We start from the raw sequence: 21,346 nt of genomic DNA, 5'->3' as shown, positions 1-21,346 counted from the left end.
GGATGGCTTGTCCATCAGGAGTATGTCTGGGTGCTAGGTCAGCCTGTGTGTGGCTTGTATAGAACTGTGACATATCTGATAATTAACCTCCTTTGTACATCACAATTAACTGTTGGTGCCTGGAATGGCTTAAATATTTTAGTCCTATCAACAGGGGAAAAATTAGATTTATGTTAATGAATCAGGTATGAAATTTTATGCATGTTTGTATCCTAGGGTTGAGACTAAAGGAACAGTGCCTGAGGAACAAGACATTAGCATGGCTTGGTTAATCACATGAGAATTCTTCTTCCATCTTGGAGGGAGAACACATACACATACAAACACATGTCCACTTGGGTGTAGATGGACACTTCCGAGTCATTTAGTCTAACATTAGCATCCCTCACCCAGGGTAAGAAAGCCTTTCCTCCATGGAGAAGTTGCAGCTGGTTGGCTCAGTGGGCTCAGGTTCTGTAGCCTCCAGCTGACGGCAGAATCCTGTGCTCTCTCCTGCAGGATGGAGAGATGTGGTCGTCTGTCAATTGCACCATCTGTGCTTGTGTGAAAGGCAAGACAGAGTGTCGCAAGAAGCAATGCATTCCCATCAGCAGCTGCCCTCAGGTATGTGCGGAATGCAAGTTGACTTTGTCTTCACTTTAGTGTCTTGAAATGTCCTGTGTGTGGTGTGGTCTCAGGCTGCCTTCTGAACATAGACTCCAGATCCCCTAAAGCTGTCATGTTCTCAAATAGCCAAGTGCACCTTGCAAAGCTCTCTTCCTCGTTTCTGCAGATTCTAGCCTTGCATGCAAATAGCTCTTGCCTTGCTTCTCTCCTAGCTCTGATTTCTACTTACTTCTCCTGGTTTGTTTTTTTAATTTCTCCAGCTACTTGTCAGATCTGCTTCCTTGTTTTCTTTAACTGTGTTTTTTGTATAATATCATTAGCCATCTTTTGCCTTTTCTTCCTTTCCATCCTCAAATCAGAGATTTCTTCTAACAGCCATTCAAAATAATATACGGTTGTTTATGAATAAAGTCCCCAAGGGCTTTCTCCTGCCTACCAGCATATCCTGGTTTCATTGCTGAAGTTTTTTCTCTCTAATCTTGGCCTCCATTGTAGCCTCAAAAGGAAATAGCATCCTTATGGAAATATCTTTTTTCAAAACTCCGTAGTTCCAGCACACTGAATAAAGAAACCATTATCTTCCAAAGCTTGAGCTTCATTGAATTCACCTCAGCAACTTGAAACCTTTCAAGATTTTATGCATTTGGGGAAAATGTCAAACTTATTGAATACCTTCCCATGAATGAAAGCAAATATATGAATCTATATATTCAGGCATGTCCTCCCTTCTCTGTTATAGACAGCTTTTAATTTTATTCACATCTGTTATTATTATAAACAAAAAGTTGCTGTTTTACTTGAGTGCCAAATGAGGCACAAAAAACAACAGCTGTTGCTATTGCACAACTGAATAAAGAGGGGAGAAAAAAAAAGGGGGAAAAAAGCCCTAATTAGTCTTGCTTTAAAAAGCCTCATACATAAAACTGAAAACCTCCCATAAAAGAAAAAAAAAAAAAAGGGAGATACAATAAGTAGACTTGAACATGGTCTGCTTATAAATATTCATTGGGAAAAAAGGGGATCACATCATTTATGCCAGTCCTCCGGGAACCCTCTCTGCTAATGAACTCTTGCAGCACATGTTAGTAATAATGGGCTTCCTTATTCTACAAGACAAAAACAGGATGCGATGCCAACCTGGTGGCTCAAGTAACTAGCCTCAGCAGGCCGCTGCAGAGTTTCCAGCTTCACTTGAGTTCTGCCACTTGTAGTGAGATGGATGGCTTTCATTGTGTTCTTGCTGTGGTGAGGTCAACGCTTTCTATGTCACCAGCATCTTTAGCATTCCCTTTGTGGACCACATTTGGGCCAGAAGTATCCAACCCTCCAAGTGCAGGCCTCTCCCCATCCCACCCCCACCACGTCCTGTTGAAGCTCATCAGTGCCCGTGTGAGGCTCCTGCCTCCTGGCCACCTTTCTGTTTTCTAGGCAACTTTCCAATCATTCCTCCGGTTCACACTTTCCCTTCTCAGGGGCCAGCACAAGGTCTTTGGAAGATAACTTAGCACTACCATGGAAATCTTGTTAAAAACTTACTTCCCCTCCCCTACATTGCCTGGGGAAATTAAAAACAAAAAAATAGAAGCAGCCTGTAATTCTTGCTCTATCCTTCCTGGCTACTATGCATCTTTTTCCAGAAGTAAGTGTGTCTTGTGAAAGAAGGATTTTATGGTTGGATTCCCTGTTTGCCCTCCCTGGAAACTCCCCGAGAGGCAAAGAAATGTCATTTGTGAGAAGGACTCTGAGGGTTCCAGAGGGGATGAGATTGTCACCACACTGCTATCTCACTATTGCTCATATGTACTGAGGCCTTCTCTGTAGTCACAGGACTAATCTCGTTTAATGCAGAGAGCACTCCTCTGAGGGGGCTGCTGCTACTAGCCCCTTCTTACAGAGGAGCCTGCCACATCTCCAGAGTTTCACAGCTGATTGCATATAATCTAGGTGCCCTGATTTGTGTTTGATTTAGTCCCCATCTGATTTAGTGATATTTCAGGGGCTACTTCATCTTTCCAAAGAAAAGACATGGCAATTTCTGCCGAGATCCAGATGTAGGGACAGTCATGTCTGGTCAGGGCCTTGGCTCTCAGGGGTGTTTCCTCACTGCAGTAGAGTTCCCTCCTCCATCCTCCCCGGCCATCATTCCAGAAGCCTGAATGGACCTCATGTGGCTTTGTCATCAACTCATTTGTCATGAGAAACCAGACAGAAACCAACAACAGAGCTCTAGACAGTGAAAATACATTGTGATGCCCCCAAACTATGGGCTGAGTGAGGCTGAGCTTAAGTCCCTCATAAAGTCCTCATAGCATTTATTGTATCATTTTAGATCTGCCTGACGCAAATGAATCAGGCCTGGGTTCTGGCTCTTTAATAATTAGCGTTTTTAAGTAAGTATGATTTTTTTAAATAACAATAACAATGTTTAACATAAGGACTAGAAACAAAAACCTTGTAAAGAATGAACGAACATAAATACATTCAGAAAAGAAATCAGAGAATTGCTGCATTGAAATATTAAGCAATAATAATAATAATAATGCAAAGAAAGTAACACTCACATTGTCAAATAAGAGTATGTCTATAATAGAATGCTTTGACTCCGAGGTTCAGTATGGAGTCATCAGTTAACTTCTTCTGCTTTTATTATTATAATTTTTTTTGAGTACTTAAATGTATTTTTGATGCAACTGACCAGTAGTGAGTGGGTGAAGGAGCAGCATGTGCTCTGTGTGGCTCTGACACAGGATGTTGGCAACCTCTCTGTGGCCTCCACTGCCTTAGTTCCCTATGAACAGGGAAAAAGGACACCTGCATTGAAGGGTTTTTGTGAAGTTTAAATAAAATAAAGGAGAGGAATGCACAGTAGTCAGTCTAATGTATAGTAGATACTTTACCAATATTAAGTTCTCTTAGAGAACTGAAGAGGGTAAAAATTTGCAATGGAAAGAACATGGCTATTAGGGTCAAAACTAGGTTTGATTCTGGGTTCCAGCACTCCTTTGTTCTATGACATAAATTTCTTCTTCTATAAAGAGGGAAATATTCAGCTCATAAGGCTTTTATGCATCTTAACAACAATGTTTATAATAATCTATAAAATTCATTAAATATTAAAGGTATTATAAGTATTAAATCACTCAGTTTTTGTAACTAACCTGATGTTCGGTAACATAAATAAATATCTAGTAGGATATTGTTATATAGCAAGCTCTCCCCAAATGTTAATCTTCTTGGACCTTTTCTTTTTTTTTCTTTCTGGAAAAAAAGATAAGACAACTGATTTTCTGATGTGGGTCCTGAGAGTATGCTTCCTCCTTTAAAGGTCATGCCTTAAAAAAAATTAAAAGACATGTAAAATAGGAAATAGCACTATATTTCCAGAAAGGTAATGACAAATTAGCATGTCAGAACTCTCGGCTTCATTGGCTTTGATTACTTAACTTGGATAACATACCACTTTCTGAAAGAAGAACTCGAACTGCATTTGATCTGTGGCACAGATATTGCCTATTTCCAAAGCACTGGATGAGTCTCCAGTTTGGGTTACAGTTTATTGTTTGGGCTCTTCCAATAAGCAAAGATGGAAAGAAGGTCTCATGTGGATTGATAGGTTGATAGACAATTCCCATTTTTATGTGTGTGCATTTGGTCTCTAGAGGGCTAGATTTGGATATCAGTGAAAAGGTTGAGTCCAGACTGTCTCCATCTTCCCTCCATGTGAGAAAAATCACACCAATGAGCCTTTTAGCTATTATATTTCTTAGAGGATAAAAACAGGAAAGCTTTCTGAATGACTTTGCCTGACCATCGAACCTGATACTTGAAACTTCATTTTCATCATCATCATTGCCATCTGGGCATTGAGTTCAAATACAGGTTGGACTGATTTCATTGATTTCTCTGGTATTCGATTTATGAAAGAGATTTGTCCTTAGCAGGCCCTGTTTCTTAACACTAAATTATTTGTTCTTCTTTTGATTAGGGTAAAATTCTCAACAGGAAAGGATGCTGTCCTATTTGCACTGAAAGTAAGTGTACTCCTTTGAAAATGTGCTATCAATAATTGTTTTGTATTTATAATACAACAAGAAAAATAGTGGTATAAGTTTTCTTCACAGTTTATTTCTTTAGGTATAGAACAGGACTATTTCACCTCCCTATGGGCACTTTAGGTCAATTATAATTCTCTAACAGCAGCACCCTTAGGACCAATATAGATATTTCCACCAGAATTTGTTGCTATGAGAAATTAAAAAGATAAATGGTCTGATTATGTTTTGGAAGGGACTAAATAACTTAATGTGCATTTTAATTGCTAATAGCATTTGCAGTCATAGTGGCTAAGAAAATCATGTCCACTAAAACCAAACATTATACATAATGTAGGAGGGATTTTCTATCTTTCATTATGAAACCAAACAGTTGCACTTCCTTTTTCCTCTCTCCCTCCTCTTCACGATTTCACCTGGGCACAGCCAATGTTGCTGTTAACAAAGAGGAAACAAAAGGTCATGACAATGGTTTTGCTTCCCTGGTATAATCATGTCACTCAACTAGACAGAAAACATATTCTGAGAAATGAGTCCGTAGGCGATTTTAGCATTGCCTGAACATCATAGAGTTCTTACGTGAACTCAGATGGCATAGCCTAGTGCTCCTGGGTTACCAACCTGTACAGCACAGGCCTGTACTGAATAGTGTAGGCATCTGTAACACAGCAGAGAGTATTTGTGTATCTACACATTGAAATCAGAAAAGGTGCAGTGAAAATATGGTATCATAACCTTATGGTATCACTGTCATCTAGTGTATGTGGTCTGTTGTGGACCAAAACGTCATCACTTGGGACATGAATGTATGTATTTTTATCTGAGATTTTGAAGATTCTTGCTATACTTGGCCTGTTCTGAAAGCCACATGAGACCCTGTCTATCACACAGACAGGGGATAGCAAAACTTTCATATCACCCCCTCATGTTCATACATGCCTAGATCTATTGGCAAATTGCCATTTTAGTCCTCCTCAAACTCACAGGTTTTGAGATAGCTTCCTGAAGTGTTTCTTTAAAAGATAGGTGTTAGTAATGTCGCTGTCAAATTAGTTTCAATGTATGATAAGCAGGATTACCAAAGGCATGAAATTCATCAGAGAAGCATTTTATGAACCACTTGGGTTTACAGAGGTGGGCTTGATGGCAATTGAAAGCAGCTTTCACAGTTTTGTTTCTTCCACTTATATAAAATCAGAATTTATATTACTGAGAGTTACCTCGATTCTGCTATTTTTAAAATTTTCATTAATTAGTGCTTTTGAACAATAGAAATGTATATTATATGTTATCTACTATGCATATTATTGTTTTTAGAGGCAGAGAGCTATTAAACAATTGCATACTGGATAGAAGTACTGGTTGAATTAAATTAAATTATAGATTTAATAAAAGAGCTTTTCTTAAAAGAGAATGAAGTACATAAATAACTCAAAGGAGGCTAACGAAGCATGACTTAGTAGAGACCAGGAATAATGCAGGAAGAAGAATTGGCTATGATTAACCCACTGGTTGATCTCCAAACACATTTATAAACTATTACATTTAATTATCCTCCCAGAGACCTCTGGAGGAACCTTTGTGGATGGTTCAAAGGACGCCTTCGGCTTAGTTCCTCCTTCTTGTCTACACTGATGTAGTTTTCCTCTGAATTTATGTGAAATGGAAATTACATTTCCCTATAAAGTGTCTCCCAGCTGAAGTAGAGAGAGACCTCATAGAAACTCTGAGCTTTCTCTAGTTAACACTTTCAGTTTGCAGGGGCATGGACAGGTTATATCTGTAATCGCCTTGTTGTTGGGCAGGCTCACTGCTGAGCAGTTTTATAAAAACATATGGCTGATCTCATATAGAAATAGCCTAAATATTGAATGATCTGACTTTCTGTTGCAAGAATCAAGGTGATTCTTGAGATAGTTGAGAGAAAAGCTAATTTTATTATTGTTTATTCATTATAAGCTTGTCTTTCCTGGCCATTAGAAGACTGGTAACATATTATAAAGGAAAAAAAAAGGAAGAGAAAAGTATACAGTAAAACAGAACCAGGCTTTTAACCAGTCCTATTAATTACTGTATTGCGTTACACATCACTAAGGGGGAGCAATTGGCAAGGGAGAAAACCACCAGCTGGAGGGGCACCGGGAGGCCGTGGACTCTGCACCTGCATCTGGCAGGTCAGCCTGTGTTGGAAGGGCCCAGGCATGAGGTTCTCTGTCCAAATCTAAATTATGTCATCAGATGGCTGTTTCTCAATTTCCTTCGGTGTTCTTTCCATCTGTTTACTCTCTCTTGCTCTCCAGCAGTTCTTCTGTCATTGCTGTAAAACACATTCTATTTGGCGAGGCTTATTTGTTCAGATTGAATTAAGAGATGGGATAACTTCCAAATTTTAATCAATGCCCAGCATTTCAATAATGCATTTGGGTAGACTTACTCAGATGTCCTCTAGATGTGGCCTAAAGACCTCCTATTTTGAAATTCCTTTGCCATTATATCCAGGATCCAGAACAAACCTTAGGGCTCACTTTTTCCTCCACTGTAAATAATGAAAGCTTTCCTGAATATATGGGTTTCTAGAATAGATCAACCAAGGCCGAAACAAACTAAGGCTAGTGTTTTCTAAAACCAGAAAAAAAAAAAACCAACTAATTTATTGATTTATATCTTATTAAAACACAAATTCATTCTCTCTCTCTCTTTTTCTCTCTCTTACACACACACACACACACACACACAGAGTTCATTAGGTTTCTGCACAATTTTCAGCCTCAGTCTTATTGACAGTTTGGCCAGATAATTCTTTTTTACGAGGAACTATCCTGTGCTTGGGTATTTAGCATCAGTGGCCTCTACCTGCTAAATGCTAGTATCAACCTTTGTCTCCAAGATTGTGACAACTGAGAATGTCTTCAGACACAGCCAAATGTCCCCTGGTTGAGAACCACAGGCATTCCAGACAGAGGAAATAGCAGGTGGAGCACAGAGATAACCCCTCCTATACTAGGAGCAGTAACTTACTCCCAATACCTGTTGATTAAATGCAATAGGAAGAGTGAAGTGAGACCAGAATCTCTGGGTTTAATAGAATATGTTTCTGTATTTTAATTCTCTAGCCTTACAAAAAATTATAAAGGCATAATTATACCTTTATTGATGAAATGTTCCTGTCTTTGCTTTTGTTACTAAGAAGCTAGAAATATATTTTGCAGCCTACTTCAAATGGCAATCACTTGTTGAGTAATAACTTTATTTTTGACTTCATTGTATATGCCCCACTATTATGTATTTTGAGTTATTTAATATGTATGTCCATATGTCCAATTCTATTCTGCAAGGAGGCAAGAACACACATACATACATATGTAAAGAAAATGGATTGAGTACAGAGCTTCAAGTACTTGAAATTTATTTTGATTATCTTTAGGAGCTAAACGAGTGTTTGCTTGTCTCCAGCAGTGGTGGCTTTGCAAAGCCTATTTCTAAAATTCCTATAGAATTTCTTCTTTATTGCCACGGTTGGTCTTAGTTAGTCTTGGTAGTATTTGGAGGCTGTCTCAGACTTCTGAAAGGATTTGCAAAGAAGAAACTTGAAGTTAATGTGTAGAAATTTTTTATAGGCCCCTCTTTACAATAGTCAGTGGTAATGGTAATTTACAATTCTGTAAGTAAGAAGCAATAAAGGAGGTTGAAAGCTATTCAACTCTTCATAGTAAGATAGTCTTTATACAGTTGGCCAGAAAGGTAATGATAATTCTTACAAAGTTTTAAAAACTGTCCTCTTAAAATCTGACCTGAAGGAACTATGAAAATCTTTGCTATCTTTTAATAACATGGAATATTCTCTTTCTCCCTTTCCAAATGAAAAGAATTAAATTTGGGTTGGATGATTTATTTAAAATACTTGAAGTGAGTTAAACAAACTTCGTAAAGCTTCTGTGCAAGTGCCGTTTCTTGCCAAAGTGTGAGACTACAGCCTAACACCAGTCTCACTTTGCCTCTGCTGAGCCTCATGTGACCACGAGCTAGGTGCCAAGAAGGCCACTAGTATTTGGTTTATGTGAAATGTTGTTTTACTCTGTGTTGGCAAATAGAGGGTGAAATCTCGACCTGACCACCCAACAGAGACCTGAATCAGAGAAATTCCTTGCTGGCAGAGTATCTGTTTTCAGACCTGGAAATACTATTACACTAGACCTCACTGATAAGAGAGGTGTGTGTGGGGGGGAGGTGTGTTTGTGTAGCGAGAGAGAGACACAAAGAGAGAGGAAGGGTGCAGAGAGACAGAGAGAGAGAGAGAGAGATGAGAAAATTTAATCTCTTACCCATCTGTAAAATCAGAGGCAGCCAACGGCATCCCAGACATGGATACTCAACCCCAGGTCTCATAGCTTCATTAAGCCGTACCTGTGGCCACCTCAGACCTAACCATCAGAATCCCAACCTAAAACAAAAATTCATGCTTACATAACACTGAGGCAGGTAGAGTGTACCGAGCACAGATGTGCATTTAATTGAACTAACCTCAATTTCATGTCCCCCAAGTAACAGGAAATATCAAATTTCAGCAACTCGGGGTGTGAGGAGGCTCACAGTTGCCAGGTGACTTTTTAAAACCCCCAAGGGTTAGTTTCCAGCTGTGTGCCTGCTCTCCCCAGGGCCAGTGCCTGTGCACGCACCCTTGGCACCCCCTATGGTCACAGCCTGTGGAATTTGCCTCCCTCTTTTTGGCACATCTGACTTAAGCCTCCTGAGATGCCTGGAGGTATCTCCAATTAAACAGAGTAGCTGTGCGTGTGCGTGTGCGTGTGCGTGCGTGTGTGTGTGTGTGTGTGAGGGGGAATACAACAACAATTTCATTTACTCCCCTGAAAAAAGTAATGAAATAGTGACCTTGGGACCTATTTAATGGGAAAACTCCACTGATAGAGGTTCTACAAATTAGTAATTCTATATTCGAGCAAAGTGTCTGGCCTCTGGGACTGTAAGCAAGTCCAGGTCCCTTAACACCAACAGTCTGTCCTTGACTCAGGAAAGCAAAGACATTTGAAACCAGGGCTCAAGATGCTTATGGAGTAAGAATTTGTGGTGTTGACTTTAGCCCTGCCAAGGAGGTGTTAAGCTAAGTGGCCGCTGAAGTTTCTGCTTGAGCATCTGGAGTTGGACTTGACACCGCTCCCGAGGCCCAACAGCAGACTGGGGTGGCAAATAAAACCCGGCCCTCCCACACGTGGCGGCTGGGAGACCCCACACTGCTAGAAGCTGCAGGGGAAGGAGCATGAGGAAATCAGTTTGTTTTCTCTTTTTATATGCTGTTCTGCTCCAAGGGATGCTGTTGTTTTTAATTTTCTTGCTGTAAATTAGTCAGATTTGAAGGAGACTGAAGTTATTATTAAGGATCACCTTTTTCCTCCACCTATTTCAGTTCCTACGAGCTGTTAGTACTCAATAAGTCCTCAATCAGTGACTATTCAAGTATTTAACAATCATTTCCACCATCATCTTTGGCAGCAGTGGTGACAGCCAATATTTATTTAGCATCTGCTGTATGTCCAAACACTGTTACGGGTTACCTCATTTGAGCCCATTTGATTCTCACATTCATCTTGCAATCTGGGAATATTATTGGTTCCATTTTACAGCCGAGGGACCTGAAGCTTAGGGTTTAAGAAGGACACCCAGAGTTAAGTGGCAGAGCCTGCATTCTTACCAGGCAGGTTGCCCCCAGATCTTGGGCTGGAATTACTTTCCTTGGCTTCGTCATCTTGTATAGTTTGATAACCAGTTGCAGTTAAGGAGGGAAAGAGAAGGTCTGGAGGGTTTTACAACTTGTCTGAATCGGAGATTGGAGAAGGACATTAAGAAGGGTTTCCAATTTAATAGTGTTTCGCTCACAACCCTACCTTGGGAGAAATGGAGGTTCAAGTACCCAGACTTTCTTCTACTTGGTGACACCTCCACCTTTCTGCTTAGGTGTACAGAAGTGATGGTTGGTATGCTATGAGCTCACCAACAAATCAAACTGTCTTGAATTTCCATGTCTACTCATTTTTTTCAGTTTTATTTTTCCCCTGAAAACTCAGGGTTGCCAGGGCAAGTGAAGATTTCTGACTTAAGCCTCCTGGGATTTTCTTACAATATTAAAATACATATTTTGAACTTGAAATAGCTCCATGTATAATTTCCTCCAAGAATGAGAAAGAGCTGAGTTTTGCTTTGCCTCTGGAGCTTATCAGCATTTCAGGAGCAGGGAATTGTTGGAGTGAAGGGACCTTAACATGAGGTCAGCCCTCCCAGTTTGCAGGTGAGGAAACTGAGGTTCACAGGAGTACTCACTGGAAGAGCTGGAATGACGACTACAGTATTTGTTCTGTAGGTCTCCTGGATTTTTCTTGCTTGGAAAAGTTACTTTTAATGATGATATATAGTATTATTACATCATTCAATTAACAGTTTCTTGCCTAATTTTGAATGAATATATTTTGGCATAGAAAAAGTTATGTGAATTCATTATGACACAACTGGTACATTTTAGCCTAAGCTCCCATCTTGAATCTCAAGAAGAGTGCACAAATCCAGTTTTGTCTATGGGGACTTGTGACCCAAATTCCTTAGTGATGGTAAACCTAAAATACAGGCGAATGTATTTGTATAAATAATACAAACTCTCAAACCCTGACACTGAAAAGATACACGTGGTGGAAAATACTGTGTGATAAGTTACACATGACTGTGTACAAAGCTGAGGCAGATTTATTCCCCTCTGGAAGACAGTCACATCTCCTTTGAGCAAAATGAGAGCAACAAAAATTGCTACTTCTGCTGCCTCTGCAATTGCTCCTGTTAATAGCAGCGATTTATTGAACATCAGCCCATGTTGGGCAATGTGATAAATGCTCTCTGTGTGTTTTGCCATTTCTTCCTTACAGTGATGCTATGGAGTAGAAGCTATTGACATCTCCGTTTTATAAATAAAGGATCTGAGGGTCCGGCAGTGTAAAAGGCATGAGGTCTGCTAATACACTGCTCCATGAGACTCCAAAGCCCAAACTTTTAAGCATTGTTCTATGGTCTCCATTGATTATATTTTTATTTTTATTTGTTTTGAAGGTTTGCTACCAGGTATATATGTAGTTTTCCAATTTCTTTCTTTTATACGTGACTAGGGACTTGTATTTAAAGCAGTTTTATTTGCTTACCTTTTAAAAACATATCTACATCTGTGAGGTCACTTTGACCTCTTCAATCTCTTGGGTTTCAATACTTTAGTTTGAATCTTTGTTGAGATTATGGAGAAATGGCCCATTAGCTGTGCCACATCGGTCCCTTTGATGTGAAATTCCCATTTATAAATGCTGTCATTCTTTCTCCTAGCACAGTCCCCTTCCAGGTTGGTTCTCTCTGCCCTCCCTTTCTCCCACCCCTCCCTGCTGCCTTTCCATCTCTCTCTTTTCATTTTTTGCATTTTCATTTTGAAAACTCACTGCTCCATCTCCGTGGTACCCCTTCTGTAGTTACTTTCTCATTCTGGTCTCTTATTTGTTCAAATTTCAAGGCTCCTGACATACCACTTCTTGACAATATGCCAATTATGCTACATCTCAGCTTTTAATCTCTTTGGAGAACACGTTCTTCTTTCACAGTACTGTTTGAATTTTATTAACAGTTTGCGATCTTTGATTCAATGAATTCTCCGACCTGGGAGTTGGATAGGGGGTTGATGGCTGCTTCCAACACGTATTTGTTGACTGAATTCTGGCGCCACCATTATCGCAGCTGCATGGGTTTTGCACCTTGCTGTTATTCTTCATATGTTTGGCATTTCTCTCCTGTGTTGCTAATCAGTCATCAAGTCTGGTTGATTGTCTCTTTGTGTTTTTCTTTTCCCATTCCCACAGCAGCCAGACCCGCCCCCTAGTTCCTGCACCTCCTCTCTGTCTCTTCCCCTTGGCCTTCTTTGCAGACCACTGCCAGAACCCAAATTTGCCTCTCACCAGCATCTACCCCAGTTTTCTTCACTGGTCACTTGCAGAGTTTCCCAAATAAAACACCAGTGCTGAGGCATAATAATCAGTAGTATTTCAAAACAAGGTTCTACAGTTAATTATGCCAAGGGGATGCTGGGTCAAGTAAACTTAAATACATTTCCTTACTGCAGAATTCTCAGTGCCCTCTGTGCCAACGTGCATGGTGAACTTTCAGGAGGGCGATGAAGTATAGAGTACCTCCCAGACTAATTTGAGCTGCAGGGCATTTAAAAATTTCATTTCTACTTACTTTGGTAGAGCAAAAGGCAGGATTGATATTTCATAGGAAACACGTTAAGAAATGTTGGTTCTTTGGAACACATTTAACGTTCTGGCCATAAATTGCAGGCCAATTTATTTAGACTACTTGGGTGTCTCACTTCTCCCAAAGCAGCTCCCCACTAGCGTCAGGTTGGCCACCTGTTCTTCTTGAACAAGCTGCCTTCTTTCCTTTGTTCATGACTTTATTAACATTCTTCTTTTGGCTTAGAAAAGGCCTTATTCTATTCTAGCTCCAAATCTACATTTTATATGTCTTTTATAGTCTAACTCAGCTTACATTGTCTTTTCAACAAATCTATACTTTTTATCCCTGTCATGGTCTCATTCAAGCCTATTTTAGCCAGCAATAGATACTATTTTCTAGATTAGCGCAGCATTTATAATAATAAAACTCTCTGAGCTACGACTACTCTCTGAGCATAGTTGGCACTTTTGTAGTGCTATCTTTATCTTTATAATCACCTCCAAAAGATAGTTGTTCTCAGACCTATGGTATAAATGAACAAACTGAAGCTATGTAGGTAATTTGTGCATACTTTTATAGTTATTAAGTGTCAAAACCAGGATTCAAATACAAGACTCTCTTCAAAGCAATAAGCTCAATGTTTGCAAGGTTATAAGGTGGCTTTGAAGCTGGAAGCCAGGTTAACTTCGAGATGTGAAACTCATCTCTTTAGTTCAGGTACCCAGCTCTCTTAATTGGTAAATAAAAACTTCTAGCTTGAAGAGAGGAGATTTGGATAGTGAGAGTGGCAAAAATGCAGCTTCTATAAATATGTATATCAAGTTTGTATTCAAATTTAGTGAGTTTTCAGCATTCTGGAAATACCCCGGAGGATGCTAGTAAGAAGCTGATATAGGGCCAAGTGTGGTGGCTCATGTCTGTAATCCTAGCACTCTGGGAGGCTGAGGCAGGAGGATTGCTTGAGCTTACGTGTTCAAGACTAGTCTGAGCAAAAGTGAAACCTCGTCTCTTCTAAAAACAGAAAAACTAACCAGGCATTGTGACGGGTGCCTGTAGTCCCAGCTGCTTGGGAGGCTGAGGCAAAAGTATCACTTGAGCCCAAGAGTTTGAGGTTGCTCTGAGCTATGATGTCACAGCACTCTACTTAGAGCAAGAGAGTGAGACTCTGTCTCAAAAAATAAAAAAGGAACAAAAAAAGGAAAGCTGATATAGACTCTGAGCTCAGGAACTTGTAATATAGTAGTTGGTAAGATGAAATAGAAATACATTAAATAAGGGAATCAGGTAATATAGTTTATAATGAACTTCTAGATAGGTGTTCTTAATTTGAACTTCACAGACCCCTAGGACACTGCAGGATATTTACGAACCTCTGCGTTTGAGAGGATATGTTCACATACATTTGAGGAAAGAGTGTCTACACATTTCTTTAGATTCTCAAAGAGCTCTGTGACTCAAATTAACAAGTTTGCAGAATGCTGCTGTACAGGCTATAAGTCTGTATCACAGGTCATAGTGGAGAAGGCAATGGCCTTGGAGACTGGCTAGTCTCTGTTCTACTGCCATTGACTGAGCGATTGTGGGCAAGAAAGTGACCTCTCCAAACACATTGCTAAGACATTAGGATGATAATAAGCAATGTGCAGAGATATGATAGAGATGAAATGACATATTTAAAATACAGAAAGCATCTGCCACAGTACTCAGCATAAATTAAAGGGGGGGGTGTCCCAAAAGTCTCTCATAAAATTGCTATGCATAGGGAAAATGGGAAATAATAGCTAGATGTACCTTTACCTACAAAATATTTACAAACTTACATAGAGGTGGCCAACATGTAGAGGATATTTTGCAAATATTTTATAAAATTTTGTAATGAATATTGTATAAGTAAATGTATATCTAGCCACAACTTTTCATTTTCCCTATGTTTGGCAACTCTATAGAAGACTTTTGGAGCCCCCTGTGCTTACTTTATACTACCCAGTTTGGCTGTTGTGAAGTATGTTAGTTTCCTGTGTCCACTGTAACAAATCACCACAAACTTAGTAGCTTAAAACCATACACACTTATTATCCTACCGTTCTGGAGGTCAGAAGTCTGAAATGGGGTTCAGTGGGCTAAAATCAAGGTGTCAGCCGGATTGTGTTCCTTCTGGAGGCTCTTGGGGCGCACCTGTTTCCTTGCTGTTTCCAGTTCCTAGAGACTGCCCGTGTTCCTCGATCCTGGCTCTTTCTCCTGCCTTCAAAGCCAGCTATGGCAGGTTGAGTCCTTCTCACTGTGACAACCATGTGCCTGCCTTCTTCTTTCATCAAGACCCCTTGTGATTGCAGTCACCCCACTCAGATCATGCATGTTCAGCTCCCCATCTCATAGTCAGCAGCCTTAATTCCCTTCACAAACTTTATTCCCTCTTCCCTTGTAAATAACACGTTTATAGGTTCTTGACATTAGGCGTAGGCATCTTTGGTGGGGGGCATTATTCTGCCTGTCATAGTTGGTCATATTATGAATTAGAACTAAGTTATTTTCTAACATTGTTCTGAATTAGCTTTTGGATTTTGACAATAATTTTAATGGGGTAAGTTGTCTCTATTCAGTCGGAGAAACTGGACTTCCAGAGAGAGAAAGAAAATTGCTGCCCATTCAATATCTGAGGTCATGGATTTGAATTTCTCAGTTAGCTTTCTTGGCACCAGACATAGTTCTCCCTTAATATTTCTGACTTTTCAGATTTTCCCTAATGGTCTCTTTGTTCCAATAGCATTCATTAGTTTTTTAATTAATTGATAAAGCAAAATTCTTTTGGTTCCCTGCCATATGTATTACATCACTTTAATATTTTAGTAAGTTCAGTATGGGCAATTTATTATTTTTCACCAAAATATAGTCTTAAATTGCTTAATTAACCCATTCATTCAACAAACACAGATTGGTATGTATTACAGCAGGCATTGCCATGAGTAATGCAAAGATGAATCCATTTATTACATCAATATGGTCATGCATCACTTAATAACAGGGATAAATTCTGAGAAGTGCAGCATTAGGCAATTTTGCCATTGTGCAAACATTGTGGAGTGCACTTACACGAGTCCAGATGTTGTAGCCAACTACACACCTGGGCTATCTGGCATGGCCTATTGCTCCTAAGCTGCAGTATGGATACTGTAGCCAAGTCTGACACAATGATACGTATCTGGGCATCAAACCACATATAAACATAGAAAATGTAGAGGGAAAATACAGTTTTCTAATCTTATGGGCCACTGCTAGTGTATGTAGTATGTTGATGACTGCAATGTCATAAGGTGGTGCGTGACTGTGTTTTAGATCTTCCTATGCACAAGGCAGGATGCTGGGCACGGAGAATTGTACATTTAATTTATGTATAAGGAGTTTAAGGTCCAGTTTAGGAGTTAAGGATCCATTATAACTGTAAGCTAGGGAAGCAAACTATGGGTTTGGCACACCATATTTTTAATCTCCAAATGGAAAAGTATAGTGTGATTATCAGATAGAGCAGTAATTTTCAGCTAGTGTGCAGGAGAGGATCTTTGGTGTGCCACAAAAACATTTTCAAGATCATTAATTACATTACTTTTGAAAGAAGTTCAAAGCACGGTAAGTATATTCTTTTTTTGGATCAACATAATTTAAGTCTGCTATAGAAGTTTAACTATAAGTTTAAGTGTGCCATGAAATTAAACAAAACAAAACAAAACAAAACAAAACAAAACAAAACAAAACAAAACAAAACCCTGAGATAAAGTATTTGAAACTAAGACTGTCCAGAATATCTGAGCTATGTGGTCAGTTTTGCCTCTGGAATTTAGAGAAAAGAGGACTTAGGCTAAGGCATCAGGGACATTGCTGTGGGAGCTGGCCTCGGCGCCAGGAGCTATGCACGGTGGGGAGGGGCTGGGCAGGCCAGTGTGAGAGGTGGGCGAACTCTGGGCTGCCCAGCAGGGACCTGTAACTGCTGATGTCAGGTTTGGATTTAGTTTAAATTAGATCTTGGTGTTGGGGACCACTTCTTTTATTTGCTCTTTTGTTTCAAGTTGGTGAGCATGCAGAGTTATGGGAAATGTGGGAAAGCAATTTTACATGCTTAGTGGTACACCTACAGAACTTTTTCAAATGCAGATTGGGTACTAGTCCTCGTGTGTGCTACGTTGCTGGAAGGAGACACATTGCTCCCTGCCTTGCCACCCACCCCCTGCCGTACACACAACAGTGTTAGATTAAGTTCTCAGTCTAAGAGGCCAAGGCTGTTGAGTCTTACAGGCATCAAGATGCCACTTGGTAGAGAATCTGTCAGACCTCAGGTCCCTTGGGCTGCCAGTGACATGCTGTGCAAGGCTGGAGGTCCCTGCATGGAGAAGCTCAGGTCTTGTGGGTCACCCACAGCCTTTCTCATTGGAGGCTTTGGTCAGTGTTCAGGCACAGCCTAAGACAAACAGCCTAAGGGCCAGCAACGTGGGGATGTTTCCAACAACAGCCTTTCCTGATTCTTGACCTGGACTTGTCATCACAATTTCTTTCTGCGGTTCTCAGGAGCCCCTGTGTGACACAGTGACCCCAGAGTCCCATGGGACCCATTTCTCTGCAGTTTGTGTTGAGAAAAGCTTACAGCCGTATTCTTTATTTGATAGGCTTCCTCGTGGTTAGAACACTATTGCAACTACTGAGGAAACGGCAGGATACATTGGGAGGTTTGAGGCGCTGGAGAGACTTCTTTCCTTTCTGAAGTAATAGACAGTGAAGACAGAAGTTCCAGTCTGTGTTTTCAAAGCAAAACCTATTATAATGACTGGGGGAAATCGTTTGGCATGTTGAGTAAAAAATAGGAAAATAAAATTTCATGTACAGGATTATCTTAACTATGTTAGCATATATACGCACACACAGCATTATAAATAGTGACAGAGCCATAAGTGATACTTTATTTTCTTCCTTACCCTTTTCTGTTTTTGTTTTGTTTTATGGAAGGAAAACTAGAGTCTACTCAGTTTCTCTAATTTTCATCGTTACAACCTGGGGTTGTATAATTTTCCCTTAATTTTCTTTGACAGATGTTTTGAGAGTAATCACTGCCCTCAAAAGAAAGGCATTTCATTGGCATAAATATATCCACGGCAGAAATAAATGTACCCGATGTGGTTAGGAGAAAAGCATTAGCACTTCGATTTTGGAGGCAGCCTGATTCTCTTAATTCTCGTAGAAATCTTATTAAAGTATGGTACATCAAAGTGATATGTCTTAATCCAGCATTTTAAACTTTTTAATCAAATATTCTTATTCCAAAAGTATATAGATATATATAGTCATTGTAAACAATTATGTAAGTGTAAATAATAAACACACATAAACAAGAAAGAGGAAAAGAAATGTTACACATAATTCTGTTACCTGGGGAGGTGGGAACCACACTCCTAATGCTTGGGTTTATACACTTCCGATCTCTATTTCCCCTTTATCTCTGTATTTGTCTGTGTATTGAAAACAAACCAAAACGACAATGAGATCTAAAGATTTGATCTATAGGACTCTTAAAAAAATGTGCCACCTGTGGTAAACTGGCATTTTCCTCTCCATCCTCTGATTTACACACATTCACGAAGATCAGTTTTGGGATGGTCTGTTTCTGTAGCTCCTCCATCCCTCCCCTGATATTCACACCACACTTTCCAGAAGAGTCTGACCAGACATCTGGACATCTTGGACTGAAGCTCATTTCACGGTGTCTGCTGGAAAAAAAATTATATGGGGATACGGTGTTGATTTTGTCCCCTAAGTGTTCTTTAGCCTTTTTCCTTTTCAGCCAGGCAGATTTTTGTTACTCTGAGATTCTCACTTTCTGAAATTCTCTAGTGCACGTGTTCACTTCTCCTGCAGGATCTGGCATAGGGACCTTAAAGTGCCAGGAAAATGGGCCAAGGTTTCAAAATTATTTTAGCTCATGATACAAATGTCCCCAAAAGCAACACACAATTCTCAGGCATCTACAGTCGTGAAGTTTTGTTGGCCTCTTTTTTATTGCTGTCACACAGACAAATCATCCTGATTTCTGAACCCTCCCCTTCCATGAGTTAGGGCTCTTGAAAAATAACTTTCCTGACAGTGCTAATCACACATGATTTCCCTTGCCCAGGGTCTCCCTGGACCTCTTCACTGCTTCCCACCCAGCTATGAGCAAGCACAAGCTTCCCTAGGGCTACTCTGAGCAGATTTTCTGTTGCTTTCTTGTGGACTTGCTTTGTCACATAATTGGCCTTATCTGCACGTACCCACATTTTGATTCTTAAGTAAAACAAAACAAAATAAAACAAGAAGTCAGAACCAGAAAAGCATAAGAAGAACGAAAGAAAATGTCACTCTTGGTTCTTCCAGTAAGAAATAACCATTGTTTATAATTTTTGAGAGCGTGTGTGTGTATATTTATTTATTTATTTATTTTTTATTAAATCATAGCTGTGTACATTAATGAGATCATGGGGCACCGTACACTGGTTTTATATACAATTTGAAATATTTTCATGAAACTGGTTAACATAGCCTTCCTGGCATGTATGTATTTATTTTAACACAGTTAAGATTATACTGTACATAGAATTTTGTTCCCTGTTTTTTCACATACCATAAGCATTTCTTCAGTCATGAATATTGTACAGATGCTTCAATGACTAGATAGTAGCTCATTTTATGTATCTACTACAAAGTGCTTAGCTGTTTTTCTAATATTAGGAAACAGTCTAAATAGTAATTTTCTGGTGATGTATCCATGATCAACATGTAACAGATCTCGGCAAATGTTAGCTAGTAAATGTTTTGATTAATGATAATTTTCTGTGGGTTATCCCTGGCTGGGGGAGAAGATTGCTTCAGTGGAGAGCGGGCATCAGGTGTGGGCACTCCCTGTGCCTGCTCTCCGCTGAGAGAGGACTTTGTCAGGAAGACAACTCCTTCTGTGGTGCCTGGGCCTTTCCAAGCTGAGATCCATCTTTTACACACTTGAAAGCTCAAAAGACTTGATTAGTTCTGGGCTTTCTTGCCAAGTAGCTGGAGTTAAGAACCTAAATAAGGCCTTCTCCTGAATTTGGTGCATCTGTGGTCAGGTTAATATTTAATCTTTTTGTGGCACAGGATAGTGTTAACTGTGAATTATAATTCTCCTGATGCCCCTTAGGGTGTCTGAAGGACACCTTGTTCTCTGTCAACCAAAAGGCAACATTTTCATACCAAAGAGAGAATCCATTTGTCAGAATATGAAGGAAATGTGTGATAGGATGACTTCAACAGTGACCACACGGAGAAAGGGCTGAAAGAGGGACTAGGAAGAGGTTAGATAGGTGGGAGTGCTAGTTGGGGACATAGAGAATTAAGAAAGTGGGGGCAAGGTACAATGTGAAGCAATTGTACAGTTGTTTCAGTTGGGGGTCACAAAGAAAAATTGGCCAAGAAAAGAATAAGCAAGGGACAGAAATGAGAGTTTGAGGTTGCAATGAGCTATGATGATGCCCCTGTACTCTAACCAGGTTGACAGAGCAAGACTGTCTCAACAACAAAAATACCCTGGACTTTGACCTTACAAAATCAAACTATGTAATCTAATTGTATGCACCCCAATATTAATCTGAGAAAAAAACCCCAAACAACAAAAAACACTTGTCCCTCCTACCTGCTTAGTAGGGCCTGAGTAGTGCCTTTTATATATTCTTTAAAGTACTTATTCACTGAAATTCTCCTATATACCAAAACTCTTTCTTTTTTGAGTTTCTATCAAATTTTGACTAGGAAAACTAATTTGGAACATCTGTGAAATTAATTGAGAGAGGGGGTGTTTAGAGAGCACACCTGCTATTTTTATTAATAGAATGAGAATAGAAAGGTTCTGAATATCAGAAGATTTCAAGACATCAAATCCCAAATATATGTGATTTTTAATGAAGTCATATGAAATTGACATACGGAAATGGAATAAAGTATCATAACATAAAACAACATTACTCTCCAAACACTTTTAGAAATTAAAAGCAAATGTTTGCATTGGATCCCATTGGTCCTGTCAGATCAATTGGCACATCCTTGCTCTATCCTGACTCAATCCTTCCCTTAGATATCCAGAGTAATTAATTATATGATGTTCTCATATTCTTGACTTTTTATTCTGGTTATTATTTTTGACCTGGCTATTATTCTAATGTTGACTGGAAGTTGCTCTTTTTTTTTTTTTTAATTATAGTTCTTTCATCATTTGGGCTGATTTCTCTAAATGAATTCATTTCCTCGTTGTTCATGCCTCCTTGAAAACAGATAAAATATTCTTCCATGGAGAATAAACCAAGCCCAAGCTATGTTTTAGAAAAGAAGCAATAATTAATCTTCTATTAAAATCTTTGAGACACTCCCAAAAT

General features: G+C 39.5%; 1 protein-coding gene across 2 annotated transcripts in view; it reads left to right on the top strand.

Moving 5' to 3' along the window:
* The window catches only part of BMPER (BMP binding endothelial regulator), a 280,186-nt gene that overhangs the window by 165,767 nt on the left and 93,073 nt on the right, over nucleotides 1–21,346 (top strand). For both annotated transcript variants that reach the window (XM_053553841.1, XM_053553840.1), the window contains exons 10-11: nucleotides 499–603; nucleotides 4,592–4,637. In XM_053553841.1, coding sequence (XP_053409816.1) covers nucleotides 499–603; nucleotides 4,592–4,637 — 151 coding nt within the window. The remainder of the gene's footprint in view (nucleotides 1–498; nucleotides 604–4,591; nucleotides 4,638–21,346) is intronic.

This window comes from Nycticebus coucang, chromosome 11 (assembly GCF_027406575.1).
Source record: "Nycticebus coucang isolate mNycCou1 chromosome 11, mNycCou1.pri, whole genome shotgun sequence".
NCBI classification, from domain to species: Eukaryota; Metazoa; Chordata; class Mammalia; order Primates; family Lorisidae; genus Nycticebus; species Nycticebus coucang.
This window is presented reverse-complemented; position numbering and strand designations above follow the sequence as displayed.